Source organism: Zonotrichia albicollis, chromosome 6 (assembly GCF_047830755.1).
Source record: "Zonotrichia albicollis isolate bZonAlb1 chromosome 6, bZonAlb1.hap1, whole genome shotgun sequence".
Lineage (NCBI taxonomy): Eukaryota > Metazoa > Chordata > Aves > Passeriformes > Passerellidae > Zonotrichia > Zonotrichia albicollis.
The window spans coordinates 58,904,937-58,924,964 of NC_133824.1; the positions used below are offsets into that span (position 1 = coordinate 58,904,937).

The 20,028-nt window shown below is 50.7% G+C and overlaps 3 protein-coding genes across 3 annotated transcripts; all 3 read right to left on the minus strand.

Moving 5' to 3' along the window:
• Positions 1-371: 371 nt before the first annotated feature.
• On the minus strand, positions 372-1,922 carry LOC141729299 (inositol 1,4,5-trisphosphate receptor-interacting protein-like 1). Its single transcript, XM_074542211.1, has one exon. The coding sequence runs from the start codon at positions 1,920-1,922 to the stop codon at positions 372-374; it is 1,551 nt and encodes a 516-aa protein (XP_074398312.1).
• Positions 1,923-8,873: 6,951 nt separating this feature from the next.
• Positions 8,874-10,531, minus strand: LOC141729300 (inositol 1,4,5-trisphosphate receptor-interacting protein-like 1). The gene has a single exon (XM_074542212.1). It carries the CDS (start codon positions 10,529-10,531, stop codon positions 8,981-8,983), a length of 1,551 nt encoding a protein of 516 aa, XP_074398313.1. The 3' UTR covers positions 8,874-8,980.
• A 6,985-nt stretch (positions 10,532-17,516) lies between these two features.
• LOC141729301 (inositol 1,4,5-trisphosphate receptor-interacting protein-like 1) lies at positions 17,517-18,722 on the minus strand. The gene has a single exon (XM_074542213.1). The coding sequence runs from the start codon at positions 18,720-18,722 to the stop codon at positions 17,517-17,519; it is 1,206 nt and encodes a 401-aa protein (XP_074398314.1).
• Between the last annotated feature and the right edge of the window lie 1,306 nt (positions 18,723-20,028).

Here is a 20,028-nt window from a genome sequence, read left to right on the forward strand (position 1 = left end):
CATGCTCTTTCATGCCCTGTTTCAAAGGCCAGGAACAACTTCATGTTGCAGGTGGACTTTGGCCCTGCATGTATGACACATGTTCTCTTTGTGTGCTTTTTCAGGAGTGGAAGAGTTCACATGTAAGCAGGGCTGAATGCAGTCTGGGTGCTTTTTTTTGGAAAATGAAATGATACAAGGAGGTAGAATAAACCCTCCTGTGGCTCTCCATCTGCTGAGGCGGCAGGAGAGGCAGTGGGACCTTCTCCAGAGCCTTTGCGTGCATCCTCTCCTCCACCAAATTTGGACTGCAAGGTGGTTCTCTGCTGCCAGCTGCAAACAGCACAAGCACAGCTCTGTGCTCATAGCTATGACTCCTCCACTTCACTGGGTCAGTCTTCAGCAAGAAGGATTCTTTTGTACCACTTTTTGAGAATCTGGTAGTCATGGATGGCCTGGGAGTGGGCATCCGGCTGCTGCGCCAGGCGAAGGAGGAGATTGTATGTCCAACCGGTTTGAACATCTGCAGGTAAATGGATGTGCTGAGGGAGCCTCCGGTTCCCCACAATGAAGTGGTTGAGGCGTTTTGTTTGCACACATAAGCGCAGGCTGTCCAAGATATCCTGCAGTCGTTCCAGGAGATGTCTCCTGCGCCACAATGAGGCGGGCATGACATTGAGCAGGTGCATGACAATGGTCTTCATGGTGTAGGTGGAAAAGCAGAAGCCCAGCGGAAGTCGGGTGAAGAACTGCAGGCATTTGAGGTGCAAGCTGTCAGGAGGGGCCTGCCTGGCAATGTGCTTGAAGAACTCAGCCTCTGCCACAGCGTAAGACTCAGGCCAGATTGTGCTTGCTGTGTGGGCCTCTCTGGTCTGGCTGCTGACAAAGACGGCTGAGTCATCTCTCCGCACCCCAAAGAGCAACTCAATCCTGAAGCTTTCCCTGCCGTTGGTCACCTTGAATTGGCAGGAGCGTGTGGAGGGCAGCAGCACTAAATGCCAGTTGTGGGACTGAGGCAAAGCTGGCCAGACTGCTCTCACCAGTTGGTAGAACCAGCGGGCAGTTTTCTGCACGTCCAGGTAGGAGCCGGTGCACAGGGTGTCCAGGAGGCTGGGATCCTGGTTCCTCCTCAGCTCCTCCTCGGGGTGGTGCAGAAAGCACAGCATGTTCTCAGCCTGCTGCTCCCTGGTGCAGGTGCACTCCAGCTGCACGCGGACACGGAAGTTCCTCACGAGCCTCTGCCCTGCACTGTCCAGCTCCAGGTGGAAGCTGTGGCCTCGCGGAGGAGTCATGGGGATGAGCACGCGGTACACCACATCCTGCTCACGGGGACTCCAGCCTTCAAAGGCACTGCCCACCCCGATGGCTCTTTGCAGGGCTGGGTAGAAACTGTTTGACAAGACGTGCAAAAAGAAAAGGCTGTAATTGTCCATCAGGTTCATTGTCCACTGACAGCCTCTCTGCAAGTCCTGTACAGGCCACCGGATGCGCCGCATTATAACTCGTCCTATGCGATCGTCAAAATCGTCTTCTTCTTGGACTGCAATTGCAACATCGTTGTTGTTTGCTGCCATTTCAGCCTCATTGACAGCTTCATTTCCAAGATTGTCTTCTACATTTGCAGCAACATTGCCCACTTCCTCTTCATTTGCACCACGGTTTTCTTCTTCATCCTCCTCTCTCCTCAGGCTGCTTTTCCACCCAATAAACCACAGGACCAAGACGTAGACCAGGAGCACAGCAGAAGCTAAGAGCTGCAAGAGCTGCACCTGCTCCTGGGTGTGCTGCTCCACTTCCTGCTCCAGCTGAAGCCTCTCCCATTCCAGGTGTTTCGCACGTGCTTCCATGCGCAGACGTGTTTCCTCATCCAATCCCTCAGCCACGGGCTGTGGGTACTGGATGAAGGTTTTCAAGAGCAAGAAAACGAATACCATGGGACCCATGGTCAGCAGGAGAGGCAGAGAAGCCTGTGAGTGGGGCGAGAAGGGAGGGAACTGCTGGTTGCTGGATGGACAACAGGATCCTCAGGGATCTGGGCACAGGAAGCACATGGCCACAGACAGCATGCAGGCCGCCAGGCCTGTCTCACTGCCCCAGCAGCAGCAGCAGCAGCACCTTGGCCTGCCCAAGGCTCTCCCATGAGGAGCTGTTCCTGCATGCAGAGGGAGAACCCAGCCCCAGGGGCAGCGTTTCTGCCCCAGTCCTTGTTCCCAGCCCAGCCTCCCCGCCACGTGTGCACTCACCGTTTGCCAAAGCAATGCAGGGCCAGCGTCACCTGCTGGGGCCTTTTAGAGCTGCCCCCTTTGTGACACGTCCCCCGTGATGTCACACGTGTCACAGCATGTCACAACCCAGCCAACCCCACCCTTTATCCCCTGAGCCAACTCCTGGCTCAGGCACTCAGAGTGGCCCTGGTGGACTGCTTAGGGCTGCCCTTGAGTGAAGCTTTTCCAAAGGACTTCCAATAATTTCTCTTTTGCAATTATTTTCATCTGCCCTTCATTGGCAATCACATAGATATCCCAGTTGGAAGGCACCCTTGAGCATCACTGACTCTAAGCTTGCACACCTCAACGGTTGAGCTACACTGAAATCTCACCATCAGTGCAGTTGAAAAGTCCCTGAAATCACACGGTGCAACTGCAAACTTAACACTGCCTACTGCTGCAATCAGCCAGGTCCCCAGATGCCACATCCATGATGCTTTTTGACCTCTCTGAGGGTGGTCACTCAGAGCCATTTCCCTAGGCAGCCTATTTGGAGGCTTGACACCTTTTGGTTGATCCACCATTTCCTAGAGATTAAATTGAAACCTCCCCTGGCGCAACATGAGGTCATTTTCCCCTGCTCATATTCTTTGTTCCTTGGGCAGATATAATGACCCCCACTTAGCTAGAGCCTCTTTTCTGGGGCCATCAGCATCGTGTCAGGCATTTGAGCTGTGAAACCAGCTCCTGGCAGAGGAGAGAAAGGTGGTGCTTTTGAACTGCACTTCCCATGATCCAGTGAGACAAAATGGGTTCTCAGTGAGCAGAAGAGTTCAGGTTGCCCGGAAGGGTTTCCATTGGAGGAGAACCTTTATGCCAAAAACATCAGCCAAGGGAATCCATGCCCTTCCAAGCAGAAGGAAAAATTGGAATTTTAATTGGAGAAATTTGGAAGGTTTGGAGTGAACATGGTTGCAAGAATGTCCTTGCATGTCCTTGTGGATTTGGCAAACCTGCAAGGCCAGAGTGTGAAGAGGGGATCTCAGCAGCCAAGAAATGCCCTCTTGCTCTGGGGCCTTCCATGGCACGGGCAACAGAAGGCAGAGCCCTTGCGTGGCCTTTGCCCTCAGCAAGGCCCCACTTTGGGCAAACCCTGAATTCCCTGTGAAAGCAGCTCAGATTTACACCACCTGGCTTGAGGGATGCCAGAGGACAGACAAGGCCAACAAAGGTGCCAGTGCAATCCAGTTTAGATTACAGCTTTCTGCCCTTGTGTCTTGGGAGCCTAGGAGGGGAAGGCTGTGTGGCTGGCAGTGACTTTCACCAGCTCTCGTGCTCAGGGCCCTGGGCACAGGAGGGCTGCTTGGTCTCAGCACAGGCTGGAGCAGGAAGAAATGATCACCTGGCTTTGGAGAGCCCTGAGATGAGCAAGGATGAGGAGTGTGCAGAGAAGGGACAATCAGCACTGCACAGCTGCTTCTCTCAGCTATCAATCACAGAAAATTCAAACGTAACTATTTGGGGTTTGGGTTTTTGTTGTCTTTTGTTTGAAGCTTTTTCCCCCACAGGAAAACCTGTGGCATTTGCCATATTGTACACCTGGATTTGAGTGGTCCGCTCTCAGCGCTGCCTACATGGAACTCAAAATCGTGCCTTTGCACATCTCTTTCTCCTGTTATGATGTTTCAGTTCAAGTGATTGATAGGTAACAGCATTTCTCTTTTCTCACCTGGAGCTCAGGAGATGGGAGAGCCACCCAAGCCCTAGCTTAACCCTGGGAGGGCTCTGTAGTAGGGTAAGGTGGCATGTTGCCAGTGGCTCAGCTGCCAGCCCCGGTGCCAGCCAATGTGGAAGGCTCATCTGTATGGAATGAGTCAGCTCACAGCTGCCAGCAGCTGGGCTGTGTCCTGCCCCACATTGGTCCTGCCATCAAGTCAGAGGCTGCAGCAGATGGCAGGAGGGGAAGCCAAAGTGACTTCAGCAAATCAAGTCTTCTTCACTTCCAAGCGTGGGTTCTTTCTACCATCGTCTGCTCCCATTGGCAACTGGGCAAAGCCTTTCCTGAATGTTATAAAGCCTTGGAAAATATTGCAATAGATTTAAATATGTATCATTTGCATCATTATAATATTGTAATAACTCCACTGTATGATCAATGACATTGAAACAACACAGGGTCATAACAGTGGCACACCAGCTTCTTCCATTCATTGTTACATGAAGCACACCTGACTCTAGAAGCATGCTGTTTGGAAATGAGCCACTTTCCCACCATTTCCTACATGTTTTGTGTTCATGTCATTTTCATCTGCTTGGCAAACACAGCCTGGGATTGATGTGGCTAACAGACTTTCTCTATTGCTTCGTTCAGCCGGGTTTCAGATCAGTGCTTCTTGTGATCTCCCTTCAGCTTGACCAACAACTCTTGCAGCCTGGAACTCACCTCAGAGTGGTCAAAGAATGTGAACAGGGACTAGAGACATCACAGCCTTTTCTGGAGGCAGCTCCAACCTTGGCAGAAGTACAACAACCTACAGCCTCCTGGCATGAGGCTTTCCCACTACCACTGATCCCACCAAAGCCAATTCTCCTGTCCCAAGGCTGAAGGTGAAGATGAGGAGAGTACAGGGAAAAGCAGCTGCATAAAGTTGAGCACTAGATTGAAGTTGCTATTAATGACTTTATGAAATGACATTACGAAATACTCTGGATTGAAACTGGGTCCCCATCACAGTAGTATGGAATTGTTTAGGTTGAAAAAGATCTCTAAGACTGTAGAGCATCCAGCCACAAACCTGACACTGACAAGCCCACCTTGAAACCATGTCCCCAAATGCTACATTGACACATTCCTTAAGAGCCTTCAGACATGACAATACCATTAATTCCATGGGCAGCCTTGACAACTCTTAATAACTCTTTCAGAGGATAAATTTTTCCCTAGTACCCAATCTAAGCCTCCCTTGGCACAACTTGAGGCCATTTCCTCTTGTCCTGTCCCTTGTTCCCTGGGAGCAGAACCTGACCCCCACCTGGCTACTCCACCCTTCTGCCAGGGACTTTTAGAGAGTGAGAAAGTCCCCCCTGAGCCTCCTCTTCTCCAATCTCAGTCCCTCCAGCTCCCTCAGCTGCTCCTCATCAGACCTGATCTCCAGACCCTTTCCCAGTTCTCTTCCCTTCCTTGTGCTCAGCCGTTTGGGACCTGTTGCAGCATTCCACGCTGGCATGTTTTAATCCAACCCTTGCTAGCTCGGGCTGGGAGACTAACCCCTTTTCTTTGCAGTGACCTAACTTGCAGTCTGACTGCTGGCTCTGCTTGTTTCCTTGCATCACCCCCGCAAAATTAAAAATCACCATACAAAAGAAACCGCTGCTAGAGGGGAGTGGAGAAGTCAGCAAGTACTTTGTGGGCAATTCTGACCTTTATTCATCAGCGGGTGTGATTTGGGCTAGGCAAACGATTGGAAACGGCTTTTTCCCTCTTCCCCTTCTCAGAGTACTTTAACAAGACAACTAGAAACCAGGGAAGATGGACGTTCTGGAGAGGGCAAGCACGTCCGCAGCCATTCCCTCGTTACGCTTCTTCAGGACCAGAGTGGAATACGTAAACCTCTGGCTCCAGCTAGAGGCCGCTCACGGCTGGGTTTCTAAGCTGGACAGAGCTCTCCTTAGGAAGTATCATTCTGCTCTGTTAAGGTGTGTGGTATGATAGGCCCAGTATCTCAGAGGGAATGAGAAGACCAGAGAACAGAGAAATTGCTTGCTTCCTGGGAAGTGGCTGAACATTACTTGTCTATGAGAAGTAGAGACTCCATTTTTTTCTCCTTTACTTCTCCATGCACAAACTCTGTTTTTTCACCTTAGACAACATCCTTATCTCAACTGACTACTTGTTTTCCACCTTATTTTCTCTCCCTTGTCCCCCCAGGAAGGGAAGTGATTGAGTGGCTCAGTGAACACCTGGCATTCAGCCAAGGTGAACCCACTACAACCAACTTAACAAAGGGTAGAAAGGAACACTCTGGAAAGGACTGACATGTCAGCCTCACCTCTGTTCCTGGCAAGATCACAGAGCACATCCTCCTTGAAGCTCTGCTAAGGCACATGGAGAACAGGGAGGTGATTCAGGACAGCCAAGGGTAAATCCTGCCTGGCCTATCCAGTGGCCTTCTGTGACAGAGCAAGAATATGAAGGGACAAGGGAAGGGCTACAGGTGTCATTTATCTGGACTTCTATAAAGCCTTTGAACATGATCCCCACAACATCTTCTCTATATTAGAAAGATGGACTTGGTGCCTAGACTGCTGGATGGATAAGGAATGGCATGCATGATGATTCCAGAGGTCAACAGCTCAGAGTCAGGATGGACATGGGTGACCAGTGGTGTCCCCCAAGGGTCTATTTTGGGACCAGTGATTCTAAATATCTTCATTAATGATGTAGACAAAGGGAGCGAGGGCATCCTCAGAAGATTTGCTGATATCACCAAGCAGAGCGGAGCAGTAGCCACACCTGAAGGATAGAATACCAACCAGAGAGATGTGGACGTGGCCAAGGAATGGAACCATGGCAATTTCATGTGGTTTTAAAAAGACCAAGTACAAGATGCTGCACGTGGTTAAGGGTAGGCCACAGGATACATCAAGGCAGAGTCTGGCCCGTGGGCACAAAGAGGATGGGAGGAGCTCCTGCCTGTCCATGTTGGGTCTGCCTCTTGGGTCTGCCCCAGGGCAGTCAGGCTGTGACTGCAGCCATGTGTGCCCCTGTGTCTGTGCCCGGCACTGCCGGCCCTGCTGCCCTGCTCCCGGAGCCCTGTCCCCGGGCAGAGTCGTTTCCTGGCCGGGCACAGCCCCATGGGCTGCTCCCTGCTGCGGCCTGGGCTGGCCCCAGAGCCGGCTACCCCTGCGGGTGGCCCCCGGCCGGCCGCGTGTCCCCAGCTGGCTGTGCCCGGGCAGCTGCCTCAGCCATGAGGGCTGCAGAGCTGTGGGAGCCCAGGGCTCTGTGCCGGCCGCCTTGCACAGCTCCTAGCTCCAGCTGCCAGGGCCTCAGCGCCCGCTGTGTGCCTTCCCACATGCACGGACAGCCCAGGCCCCGCTCACTGCCCTCATGGCGGCACTGCTGGCCCCAGCGCTCTCCGAGGCCTTCTCCAGGGGCAACTTCGCGCCGCCTTCCAGTCCCTGCCCGCGAGCCAGCCGAGACCTGCACAGGGGCTGTTGGCAAGGGCCTGCAGGGGCAGCGCCAGGGCCAGTGGCTTCCCAGTGACACAGGGCGGCCTTAGGCTGGAGATGGGCAAGGAATTCTGGCCTCAGAGGCTGCTGAGGGCTGGCCCACGCTGCCCACAGGAGCTGTGGCTGCCCCATCCCTGGCCGCGTTCCCGGCCACCTTGAACAGGCCTTGGGGCAACGTGGCCTAGCGGAAGGTGTCCCTGCCCTTGGCATCAGGGCTGGAACAAGACAATTTCTAAGGACCCTTCCAAGCCAAGCCATTCTGCGATTCTGTGACCTGAGGGGCTGGGGTAGCTCGGCCAAATTTCTGTCTTGAGCCAATTCAGCACTTTCAGTTTGCTTGAGGAATCTCTTCAAGATCCCAGATCCACACTGTGTTCCATTTACCACTACTATAGGCCTGGGTGAGATCAATAAAGTCTTCCACATTCCACGTTCTGTAAAACTGCATTTTATTGAAACAAGAACAAGGAATTTTCCAGCTTGCCACTCTTAAATTCGCTAACTATCAGGCATGAATATGGGTCGCAACAGAGAGCGACACTAGATATGGCTTTCTAAATATATATATAAAAATTATATCAAAAATGTAATATATTATAGGCATGCAGTGTATAATACATATTATAGGATTATATTCAAATATAATGTATACAGAACGTGTATGTAATATGTATCATATTTATGTTATAGCTATATCTTTTATGGAACACCTTCCATACAATAACATACTAAGAGAACAATAGATAGTTAACAACAGTCACATCAGATAGTTAAACTAAATATGCCCTCTACTGTTAGTATTTACACGTAATTACATATTCAACTCCTTAATATAACTTTTTATCCTGACATCATAACTACATATTTTTTATTTTATAATATTCATATTAGTAGTTTGTTTTGTTCTATGGTAATTTACTATTATATATAATTTATAAATAGCATAGTCTACAATAGGAATACACTATATATATCTATATATATCTATGAAATCAAAATCTAGATCCCTCTATATACAAAATTGCAGGTCAGCTCCAACACTGTTGTTCCAATGTTGACGTCAAGATGTCCCTTCCAGGAACAAGGAGAGACTCCATCCATTGGCTGATCCTCGGCCAGCAGCGCCCATTTTTTCTCTTGGTCCTTTTTGCCCCATTTATTTTCTCTTCCGGTGTCCCACATTCACACTTCTTCCATGCTCTTTCATGCCCTGTTTCAAAGGCCAGGAACAACTTCATGTTGCAGGTGGACTTTGGCCCTGCATGTATGACACATGTTCTCTTTGTGTGCTTTTTCAGGAGTGGAAGAGTTCACATGTAAGCAGGGCTGAATGCAGTCTGGGTGCTTTTTTTTGGAAAATGAAATGATACAAGGAGGTAGAATAAACCCTCCCGTGGCTCTCCATCTGCTGAGGCGGCAGGAGAGGCAGTGGGACCTTCTCCAGAGCCTTTGCATGCATCCTCTCCTCCACCAAATTTGGACTGCAAGGTGGTTCTCTGCTGCCAGCTGCAAACAGCACAAGCACAGCTCTGTGCTCATAGCCATGACTCCTCCGCTTCACTGGGTCAGTCTTCAGCAAGAAGGATTCTTTTGTACCACTTTTTGAGAATCTGGTAGTCATGGATGGCCTGGGAGTGGGCATCCGGCTGCTGCGCCAGGCGAAGGAGGAGATTGTATGTCCAACCGGTTTGAACATCTGCAGGTAAATGGATGTGCTGAGGGAGCCTCCGGTTCCCCACAATGAAGTGGTTGAGGCGTTTTGTTTGCACACATAAGCGCAGGCTGTCCAAGATATCCTGCAGTCGTTCCAGGAGATGTCTCCTGCGCCACAATGAGGCGGGCATGACATTGAGCAGGTGCATGACAATGGTCTTCATGGTGTAGGTGGAAAAGCAGAAGCCCAGCGGAAGTCGGGTGAAGAACTGCAGGCATTTGAGGTGCAAGCTGTCAGGAGGGGCCTGCCTGGCAATGTGCTTGAAGAACTCAGCCTCTGCCACAGCGTAAGACTCAGGCCAGATTGTGCTTGCTGTGTGGGCCTCTCTGGTCTGGCTGCTGACAAAGACGGCTGAGTCATCTCTCCGCACCCCAAAGAGCAACTCAATCCTGAAGCTTTCCCTGCCGTTGGTCACCTTGAATTGGCAGGAGCGTGTGGAGGGCAGCAGCACTAAATGCCAGTTGTGGGACTGAGGCAAAGCTGGCCAGACTGCTCTCACCAGTTGGTAGAACCAGCGGGCAGTTTTCTGCACGTCCAGGTAGGAGCCGGTGCACAGGGTGTCCAGGAGGCTGGGATCCTGGTTCCTCCTCAGCTCCTCCTCGGGGTGGTGCAGAAAGCACACCATGTTCTCAGCCTGCTGCTCCCTGGTGCAGGTGCACTCCAGCTGCACGCGGACATGGAAGTTCCTCACGAGCCTCTGCCCTGCACTGTCCAGCTCCAGGTGGAAGCTGTGGCCTCGCAGAGGAGTCATGGGGATGAGCACGCGGTACACCACATCCTGCTCACGGGGACTCCAGCCTTCAAAGGCACTGCCCACCCCGATGGCTCTTTGCAGGGCTGGGTAGAAACTGTTTGACAAGACGTGCAAAAAGAAAAGGCTGTAATTGTCCATCAGGTTCATTGTCCACTGACAGCCTCTCTGCAAGTCCTGTACAGGCCACCGGATGCGCCGCATTATAACTCGTCCTATGCGATCGTCAAAATCGTCTTCTTCTTGGACTGCAATTGCAACATCGTTGTTGTTTGCTGCCATTTCAGCCTCATTGACAGCTTCATTTCCAAGATTGTCTTCTTCATTTGCAGCAACATTGCCCACTTCCTCTTCATTTGCACCACGGTTTTCTTCTTCATCCTCCTCTCTCCTCAGGCTGCTTTTCCACCCAATAAACCACAGGACCAAGACGTAGACCAGGAGCACAGCAGAAGCTAAGAGCTGCAAGAGCTGCACCTGCTCCTGGGTGTGCTGCTCCACTTCCTGCTCCAGCTGAAGCCTCTCCCATTCCAGGTGTTTCGCACGTGCTTCCATGCGCAGACGTGTTTCCTCATCCAATCCCTCAGCCACGGGCTGTGGGTACTGGATGAAGGTTTTCAAGAGCAAGAAAACGAATACCATGGGACCCATGGTCGGCAGGAGAGGTAGAGAAGCCTGTGAGTGGGGCGAGAAGGGAGGGAACTGCTGGTTGCTGGATGGACAACAGGATCCTCAGGGATCTGGGCACAGGAAGCACATGGCCACAGACAGCATGAAGGCCGCCAGGCCTGTCTCACTGCCCCAGCAGCAGCAGCAGCAGCACCTTGGCCTGCCCAAGGCTCTCCCATGAGGGACTGTTCCTGCATGCAGAGGGAGAACCCAGCCTCAGGGGGAGCGTTTCTGCCCCAGTCCTTGTTCCCAGCCCAGCCTCCCCGCCACGTGTGCACTCACCGTTTGCCAAAGCAATGCAGGGCCAGCGTCACCTGCTGGGGCCTTTTTGAGCTGCCCCCTTTGTGACACGTCCCCCGTGATGTCACACGTGTCACAGCATGTCACAACCCAGCCAACCCCACCCTTTATCCCCTGAGCCAACTCCTGGCTCAGGCACTCAGAGTGGCCCTGGTGGACTGCTTAGGGCTGCCCTTGAGTGAAGCTTTTCCAAAGGACTTCCAATAATTTCTCTTTTGCAATTATTTTCATCTGCCCTTCACTGGCAATCACATAGATATCCCAGTTGGAAGGCACCCTTGAGCATCACTGACTCTAAGCTTGCACACCTCAACGGTCGAGCTACACTGAAATCTCAGCATCAGTGCGGTTGAAAAGTCCCTGAAATCACACGGTGCAACTGCAAACTTAACACTGCCTACTGCTCCAATCAGCCAGGTCTATCCATGATGCTTTTTGACCTCTCTGAGGGTGGTCACTCAGAGCCATTTCCCTAGGCAGCCTATTTGGAGGCTTGACACCTTTTGGTTGATCCACCATTTCCTAGAGATTAAATTGAAACCTCCCCTGGCGCAACATGAGGTCATTTTCCCCTGCTCATATTCTTTGTTCCTTGGGCAGATATAATGACCCCCACTAAGCTAGAGCCTCCTTTCTGGGGCCATCAGCATCGTGTCAGGCATTTGAGCTGTGAAACCAGCTCCTGGCAGAGGAGAGAAAGGTGGTACTTTTGAACTGCACTTCCCGTGATCCAGTGAGACAAAATGGGTTCTCAGTGAGCAGAAGGGTTCAGGTTGCCCGGAAGGGTTTCCATTGGAGGAGAACCTTTATGCCAAAAACATCAGCCAAGGGAATCCATGCCCTTCCAAGCAGAAGGAAAAATTGGAACTTTAATTGGAGAAATTTGGAAGGTTTGGAGTGAACATGCGTGCAAGAATGTCCTTGCATGTCCTTGTGGATTTGGCAAACCTGCAAGGCCAGAGTGTCAAGAGGGGATCTCAGCAGCCAAGAAATGCCCTCTTGCTCTGGGGCCTTCCATTGCACGGGCAACAGAAGGCAGAGCCCTTGCGTGGCCTTTGCCCTCAGCAAGGCCCCACTTTGGGCAAACCCTGAATTCCCTGTGAAAGCAGCTCAGATTTACACTACCTGGCTTGAGGGATGCCAGAGGACAGACAAGGCCAACAAAGGTGCCAGTGCAATCCAGCTTAGATTACAGCTTTCTGCCCTTGTGTCTCTGGAGCCTAGGAGGGGAAGGCTGTGTGGCTGGCAGTGACTTTCACCAGCTCTCGTGCTCAGGGCCCTGGGCACAGGAGGGCTGCTTGGTCTCAGCACAGGCTGGAGCAGGAAGAAATGATCACCTGGCTTTGGAGAGCCCTGAGATGAGCAAGGATGAGGAGTGTGCAGAGAAGGGACAATCAGCACTGCACAGCTGCTTCTCTCAGCTATCAATCACAGAAAATTCAAACGTAACTATTTGGGGTTTGGGTTTTTGTTGTCTTTTGTTTGAAGCTTTTTCCCCCACAGGAAAACCTGTGGCATTTGCCATATTGTACACCTGGATTTGAGTGGTCCGCTCTCAGCGCTGCCTACATGGAACTCAAAATCGTGCCTTTGCACATCTCTTTCTCCTGTTATGATGTTTCAGTTCAAGTGATTGATAGGTAACAGCATTTCTCTTTTCTCACCTGGAGCTCAGGAGATGGGAGAGCCACCCAACCCCTAGCTTAACGCTGGGAGGGCTCTGTAGTAGGGTAAGGTGGCATGTTGCCAGTGGCTCAGCTGCCAGCCCCGGTGCCAGCCAATGTGGAAGGCTCATCTGTATGGAATGAGCCAGCTCACAGCTGCCAGCAGCTGGGCTGTGTCCTGTCCCACATTGGTCCTGCCATCAAGTCAGAGGCTGCAGCAGATGGCAGGAGGGGAAGCCAAAGTGACTTCAGCAAATCAAGTCTTCTTCACTTCCAAGCGTGGGTTCTTTCTACCATCGTCTGCTCCCATTGGCAACTGGGCAAAGCCTTTCCTGAATGTTATAAAGCCTTGGAAAATATTGCAATAGATTTAAATATGTATCATTTGCATTATTATAATATTGTAATAACTCCACTGTATGATCAATGACATTGAAACAACACAGGGTCATAACAGTGGCACACCAGCTTCTTCCATTCATTGTTACATGAAGCACACCTGACTCTAGAAGCATGCTGTTTGGAAATGAGCCACTTTCCCACCATTTCCTACATGTTTTGTGTTCATGTCATTTTCATCTGCTTGGCAAACACAGCCTGGGATTGATGTGGCTAACAGACTTTCTCTATTGCTTCGTTCAGCCGGGTTTCAGATCAGTGCTTCTTGTGATCTCCCTTCAGCTTGACCAACAACTCTTGCAGCCTGGAACTCACCTCAGAGTGGTCAAAGAATGTGAATAGGGACTAGAGACATCACAGCCTTTTCTGGAGGCAGCTCCAACCTTGGCAGAAGTACAACAACCTACAGCCTCCTGGCATGAGGCTTTCCCACTACCACTGATCCCACCAAAGCCAATTCTCCTGTCCCAAGGCTGAAGGTGAAGATGAGGAGAGTACAGGGAAAAGCAGCTGCATAAAGTTGAGCACTAGATTGAAGTTGCTATTAATGACTTTATGAAATGACATTACGAAATACTCTGGATTGAAACTGGCTCCCCATCACAGTAGTATGGAATTGTTTAGGTTGAAAAAGATCTCTAAGACTGTAGAGCATCCAGCCACAAACCTGACACTGACAAGCCCACCTTGAAACCATGTCCCCAAATGCTACATTGACACATTCCTTAAGAGCCTTCAGACATGACAATACCATTAATTCCATGGGCAGCCTTGACAACTCTTAATAACTCTTTCAGAGGATAAATTTTTCCCTAGTACCCAATCTAAGCCTCCCTTGGTACAACTTGAGGCCATTTCCTCTTGTCCTGTCCCTTGTTCCCTGGGAGCAGAACCTGACCCCCACCTGGCTACTCCACCCTTCTGCCAGGGACTTTTAGAGAGTGAGAAAGTCCCCCCTGAGCCTCCTCTTCTCCAATCTCAGTCCCTCCAGCTCCCTCAGCTGCTCCTCATCAGACCTGATCTCCAGACCCTTTCCCAGTTCTCTTCCCTTCCTTGTGCTCAGCCGTTTGGGACCTGTTGCAGCATTCCACGCTGGCATGTTTTAATCCAACCCTTGCTAGCTCGGGCTGGGAGACTAACCCCTTTTCTTTGCAGTGACCTAACTTGCAGTCTGACTGCTGGCTCTGCTTGTTTCCTTGCATCACCCCCGCAAAATTAAAAATCACCATACAAAAGAAACCGCTGCTAGAGGGGAGTGGAGAAGTCAGCAAGTACTTTGTGGGCAATTCTGTCCTTTATTCATCAGCGGGTGTGATTTGGGCTAGGCAAACGATTGGAAATGGCTTTTTCCCTCTTCCCCTTCTCAGAGTACTTTAACAAGACAGCTAGAAACCAGGGAAGATGGACGTTCTGGAGAGGGCAAGCACGTCTGCAGCCATTCCCTCGTTACGCTTCTTCAGGACCAGAGTGGAATACGTAAACCTCTGGCTCCAGCTAGAGGCCGCTCACGGCTGGGTTTCTAAGCTGGACAGAGCTCTCCTTAGGAAGTATCATTCTGCTCTGTTAAGGTGTGTGGTATGATAGGCCCAGTATCTCAGAGGGAATGAGAAGACCAGAGAACAGAGAAATTGCTTGCTTCCTGGGAAGTGGCTGAACATTGCTTGTCTATGAGAAGTAGAGACTCCATTTTTTTCTCCTTTACTTCTCCGTGCACAAACTCTGTTTTTTCACCTTAGACAACATCCTTATCTCAACTGACTACTTGTTTTCCACCTTATTTTCTCTCCCTTGTCCCCCCAGGAAGGGAAGTGATTGAGTGGCTCAGTGAACACCTGGCATTCAGCCAAGGTGAACCCACTGCAACCAACTTAACAAAGGGTAGAAAGGAACACTCTGGAAAGGACTGACGTGTCAGCCTCACCTCTGTTCCTGGCAAGATCACAGAGCTCATCCTCCTTGAAGCTCTGCTAAGGCACATGGAGAACAGGGAGGTGATTCAGGACAGCCAAGGGTAAATCCTGCCTGGCCTATCCAGTGGCCTTCTGTGACAGAGCAAGAATATGAAGGGACAAGGGAAGGGCTACAGGTGTCATTTATCTGGACTTCTATAAAGCCTTTGAACATGATCCCCACAACATCTTCTCTATATTAGAAAGATGGACTTGGTGCCTAGACTGCTGGATGGATAAGAAATGGCATGCATGATGATTCCAGAGGTCAACAGCTCAGAGTCAGGATGGACATGGGTGACCAGTGGTGTCCCCCAAGGGTCTATTTTGGGACCAGTGATTCTAAATATCTTCATTAATGATGTAGACAAAGGGAGCGAGGGCATCCTCAGAAGATTTGCTGATATCACCAAGCAGAGCGGAGCAGTAGCCACACCTGAAGGATAGAATACCAACCAGAGAGATGTGGACGTGGCCAAGGAGTGGAACCATGGCAATTTCATGTGGTTTTAAAAAGACCAAGTACAAGATGCTGCACGTGGTTAAGGGTAGGCCACAGGATACATCAAGGCAGAGTCTGGCCCGTGGGCACAAAGAGGATGGGAGGAGCTTCTGCCTGTCCATGTTGGGTCTGCCTCTTGGGTCCGCCCCAGGGCAGTCAGGCTGTGACTGCAGCCATGTGTGCCCCTGCGTCTGTGCCCGGCACTGCCGGCCCTGCTGCCCTGCTCCCGGAGCCCTGTCCCCGGGCAGAGTCGTTTCCTGGCTGGGCACAGCCCCATGGGCTGCTCCCTGCTGCGGCCTGGGCTGGCCCCAGAGCCGGCTAGCCCTGCGGGTGGCCCCCGGCCGGCCGCGTGTCCCCAGCTGGCTGTGCCCGGGCAGCTGCCTCAGCCATGAGGGCTGCAGAGCTGTGGGAGCCCAGGGCTCTGTGCCGGCCGCCTTGCACAGCTCCCAGCTCCAGCTGCCAGGGCCTCAGCGCCCGCTGTGTGCCCTCCCACATGCATGGACAGCCCAGGCCCCGCTCACTGCCCTCATGGCGGCACTGCTGGCCCCAGCGCTCTCCGAGGCCTTCTCCAGGGGCAACTTGGTGCTGCCTTCCAGTCCCTGCCCGCGAGCCAGCCGAGACCTGCACAGGGGCTGTTGGGAAGGGCCTGCAGGGGCAGCGCCAGGGCCAGTGGCTTCCCAGTGACACAGGGCGGCCTTAGGCTGGAGATGGGCAAGGAATTCTGGCCTCGGAGGCTGCTGAGGGCTGGCCCACGCTGCCCACAGGAGCTGTGGCTGCCCCATCCCTGGCCGTGTTCCCGGCCACCTTGAACAGGCCTTGGGGCAACGTGGCCTAGCGGAAGGTGTCCCTGCCCTTGGCATCAGGGCTGGAACAAGACAATTTCTAAGGATCCTTCCAAGCCAAGCCATTCTGTGATTCTGTGATCTGAGGGGCTGGATTGGCTTGACTTCATTTCTTTTTCAAGCTGTAAGGAGTCTATTCATGAGCCCAGATTCTCAGTGTGTGACATTTATCGCTACTATAGGCCTGACTGAGATCTATAAATTCTTGCACACCCCAGATTCTGCAAATTTGCATTTTATTGAAACTAGTGTAAAGCAGTTTCCAGCTTTCCCCTCTGAAATGCGCAAACTATGGAGCGTTAATATGGGATCCAGCAGATAGCGACACTAGATAAGGCTTTACTTGTACATAAAAATTGTATCGTATTTGTAATATATCATATACATATGGCATATAATATATATTACGTAGCTGTAATAATATATAATGTATATAGTATATACGCAATATGTATGTTTTATATGTAATAATTATATCTATTTTATGAGAAACCTTCCAGACATAAATGCACTAACAGTATTAATACATTTTAGAACAGATAGTGAAACTAAAATATGTTCTCCAGTTATTACTTTAACAGAATCACATATTCAACTCTTTAGAATTCTTTCTTACCATGACATAATATTTACATGTTTTTAAAATATTATTTCTGTGAGAATATTGTTTTACTGTCTTATATGATAATTTATAAACTTATGAGTATATAATTTGTACACATGCTATCAATATCTATGAAATAAAAATCTAGAATCTTATATATACAAAATTCCAGGTGATCTCCAACACAGTTCGTCCAATGGTTCCATAAAGGTTTTCCTTCCAGGACGAAGGACAGACTCCATTCATTGACTCATCCCAGGCAAGTAGTGCTAATTTCTCTTCTTGGTCCTTTTTGCCCTGCTTCTTTTTTTCTTTTTCATTCCCACATTCCCTTTTATTTCTTACCTCAATTTTTGGCCTTTCTCAAAGGCAGGGAAAACCTGCATCTTGCAGGTTGGGTTTGGTGACTTTCGCCCTTCATGTATGGCATGTGCTTTCTTCATGCGCATTCTTAGGATGGGGGAAATTCTTGCAGGGCTTTATGTTGATCTGGTTGACCTCTTTTGAAAAATTAGATGATACAAGGAGGTAGAATACACCCTCCCATGGCTTTCTGCCAGCTGAGGCGGCAGGAGAGGCTGTGGGACCTTTGCCAGAGCCTTTGCATGAATGCTCTTCTCCTTAAAGCACCAAATTTTTACTAGGAGGTGGCTCTCTGCTGCAAGCTGCAAGCAGCACAAGCACAGCTCTGTGCAGGAGAATTTCTTTCAATCATCAGGTCTAAGGATTGCTACAAGCCGACGTTGCAGATCCAAGTACTCGCCTATCCCCTGGGAGCAGGCAATTGGATCCAACACCAAGCGATGGAAAAGGTTGGGTGGCTCAGCTGTTTGAACATCTGGGGGCAAACTGATCTCCTCAGGAAGGCTCTTGTTACCCACAATGAAGTGGTTGAGGCATTTCACTTCCAGGGATAAGAGCAGTGTCTCGCTGATATCCATCAGTCGCCTCAGGAAATGTCTCCTGCACCACTGTGACACGGGAATGATGTTCAAGAGCTGCATGACAATGGTCTTCATGGTATAGGTGGAAAAGCCGAAGCCCAGCTGAAGATGGGAGAAGAGCTGCAGGCATCTCAGGTGCAAGCTGCCAGGAGGGGCCTGCCTGGCAATGTGCTTGAAGAACTTCATCTCTGCCACATCATATGTCTCTAGCCACAGAGTGCTTGGGGTTCCAGCATATCCTGACTGGCTGCTCACAAAGATGTCAGAGTCACCTCTCTGAACCCCAAAGACCATCTCAGTCCTGAAGCTTTCCCTGCCGTTGGTCACCTTGAATTGGCAGGAGCGTGTGGAGGGCAGCAGCACTAAGTGCCAGTTGTGGGACTGAGGCAAAGCTGGCCAGACTGCTCTCACCAGTTGGTAGAACCAGCGGGCAGTTTTCTGCACGTCCAGGTAGGAGCCGGTGCACAGGGTATCCAGGAGGCTGGGATCCTGATTCCTCCTCAGCTCCTCCTCGGGGTGGTGCAGAAAGCACAGCATGTTCTCAGCCTGCTGCTCCCTGGTGCAGGTGCACTCCAGGTGCACGAGGACACGGAAGTTCCTCACGAGCCTCTGCCCTGCACTGTCCAGCTCCAGGTGGAAGCTGTGGCCTCGCGGAGGAGTCATGGGGATGAGCACGCGGTACACCACATCCTGCTCACGGGGACTCCAGCCTTCAAAGGCACTGCCCACCCCGATGGCTCTTTGCAGGACTGGGTAGAAACTGTTTGACAATATGTGTCCAAAATAAACTGTGTAATTGTCCATCAGGTCAGTTGTCCACTCACAGCCTGCCCGTAGGTCCTGTACAGGCCACTGGATGCACTCCACTAACATCCTTCCTATGTTCTCTTGAACACGATCATCTACTTCATTTCCACCCTCATCTTCACTTGCATTCACACTTTCTTCTTCAGGCTCCTCTCTCCTCATGCTCCTTTTGCATCCCATAAACCAAAGGACCAAGAGAAGGACCAGAAGCAGAGCAACAGCTAAGAGCTGCAAATACTTCCACACTCCACTTTGCTCCAGGGCCAACTGCTCCATCTCCCACTCCAGCCAAAACCTTTCCAGTTCCTATTGCTCTGCCTGCACCTTCATGTGCAGAGATGTTTCCTCATCCCAAACATCACCCACAGGCTGTGGGTACTGGATGAGGCTTTGCAAGAGCAAGAAAAGGAATACTATGGAATTCATAGCCTGCAGAAGGATAGAGAGAAGGTCTTGAGTGGTGCTGTGAGGGAGGCAGTTAGCATTGGGTGAAGCAGGGATGGGGATCCTCAGGGATCTGAGGTCTGGAAGGACACGGCCTTACGCAGCTGGCAGGCAGTAGCAGCATCAGCCCTGTGGCCTGCCCAAGGCTCTCCCATGAGGGGCTGTTCCTGCATGCAGAGGGAGTACCCAGCCCCAGGGGCAGCGTTTCTGCCCCAGTCCTTGTTCCCAGCCCAGCCTCCCCGCCACGTGTGCACTCACCGTTTGCCAAAGCAATGCAGGGCCAGCGTTACCTGCTGGGGCCTTTTAGAGCTGTCCCCTTTGTGACATGTCCCCCATGACATCACACATGTCACAGATGTCACAACCCAGCCAACCCCACTCTTTATCCCCACCCTGGCTCAGGCAATCAGAGTGGCCCTTTAGTGAAGCTTTTTCAAAGAGTTCCTATTGTTCTTTCTTTTGGATTTATTTTCATCTGCCCTTCATTGGCAATCTCATAGATATCTCTGTTGGAAGGCATCCTTGAGGATCACTGAGTTTAAGCTTTGACTCCTCACTGGTTGAGCTATACTGAAGTCTCAGTGTCAGTGAGACTGAAGAGTCTCTGAAGATCACACAGTGCAACTGCAAACTTAACACAGCCTCCTCTATTAATAAATTGAGTCCTCAAATATTCCAGGCCTTTTCAATCCCTCCAAGAAGGTGACTCAGCTATTTCCCTAGGCAGTCAGTTTCCATGCTTGATATTAGTTTTCATGAAAGCACTTTTTCTAAGATCCAATCTAAATATCTACATGTGATACAACTTGACGTCATTTTCCTTGGTCGTACTGCTTGCTTCCTTGTGTCACTGGACAAATGGAATCTTCAGACAAGCCCCTCCTTAGCCCACGATTTTGTCAACAGCTCATATTTAAGAAATCTCTCTTGTCTGCAAGTCCTAAAGATCAAATCTATTTATAAAATGCATTATTTATTAAATGGACAGGAGATAATAGATAAATTATCTCTGTCATAGTTACTT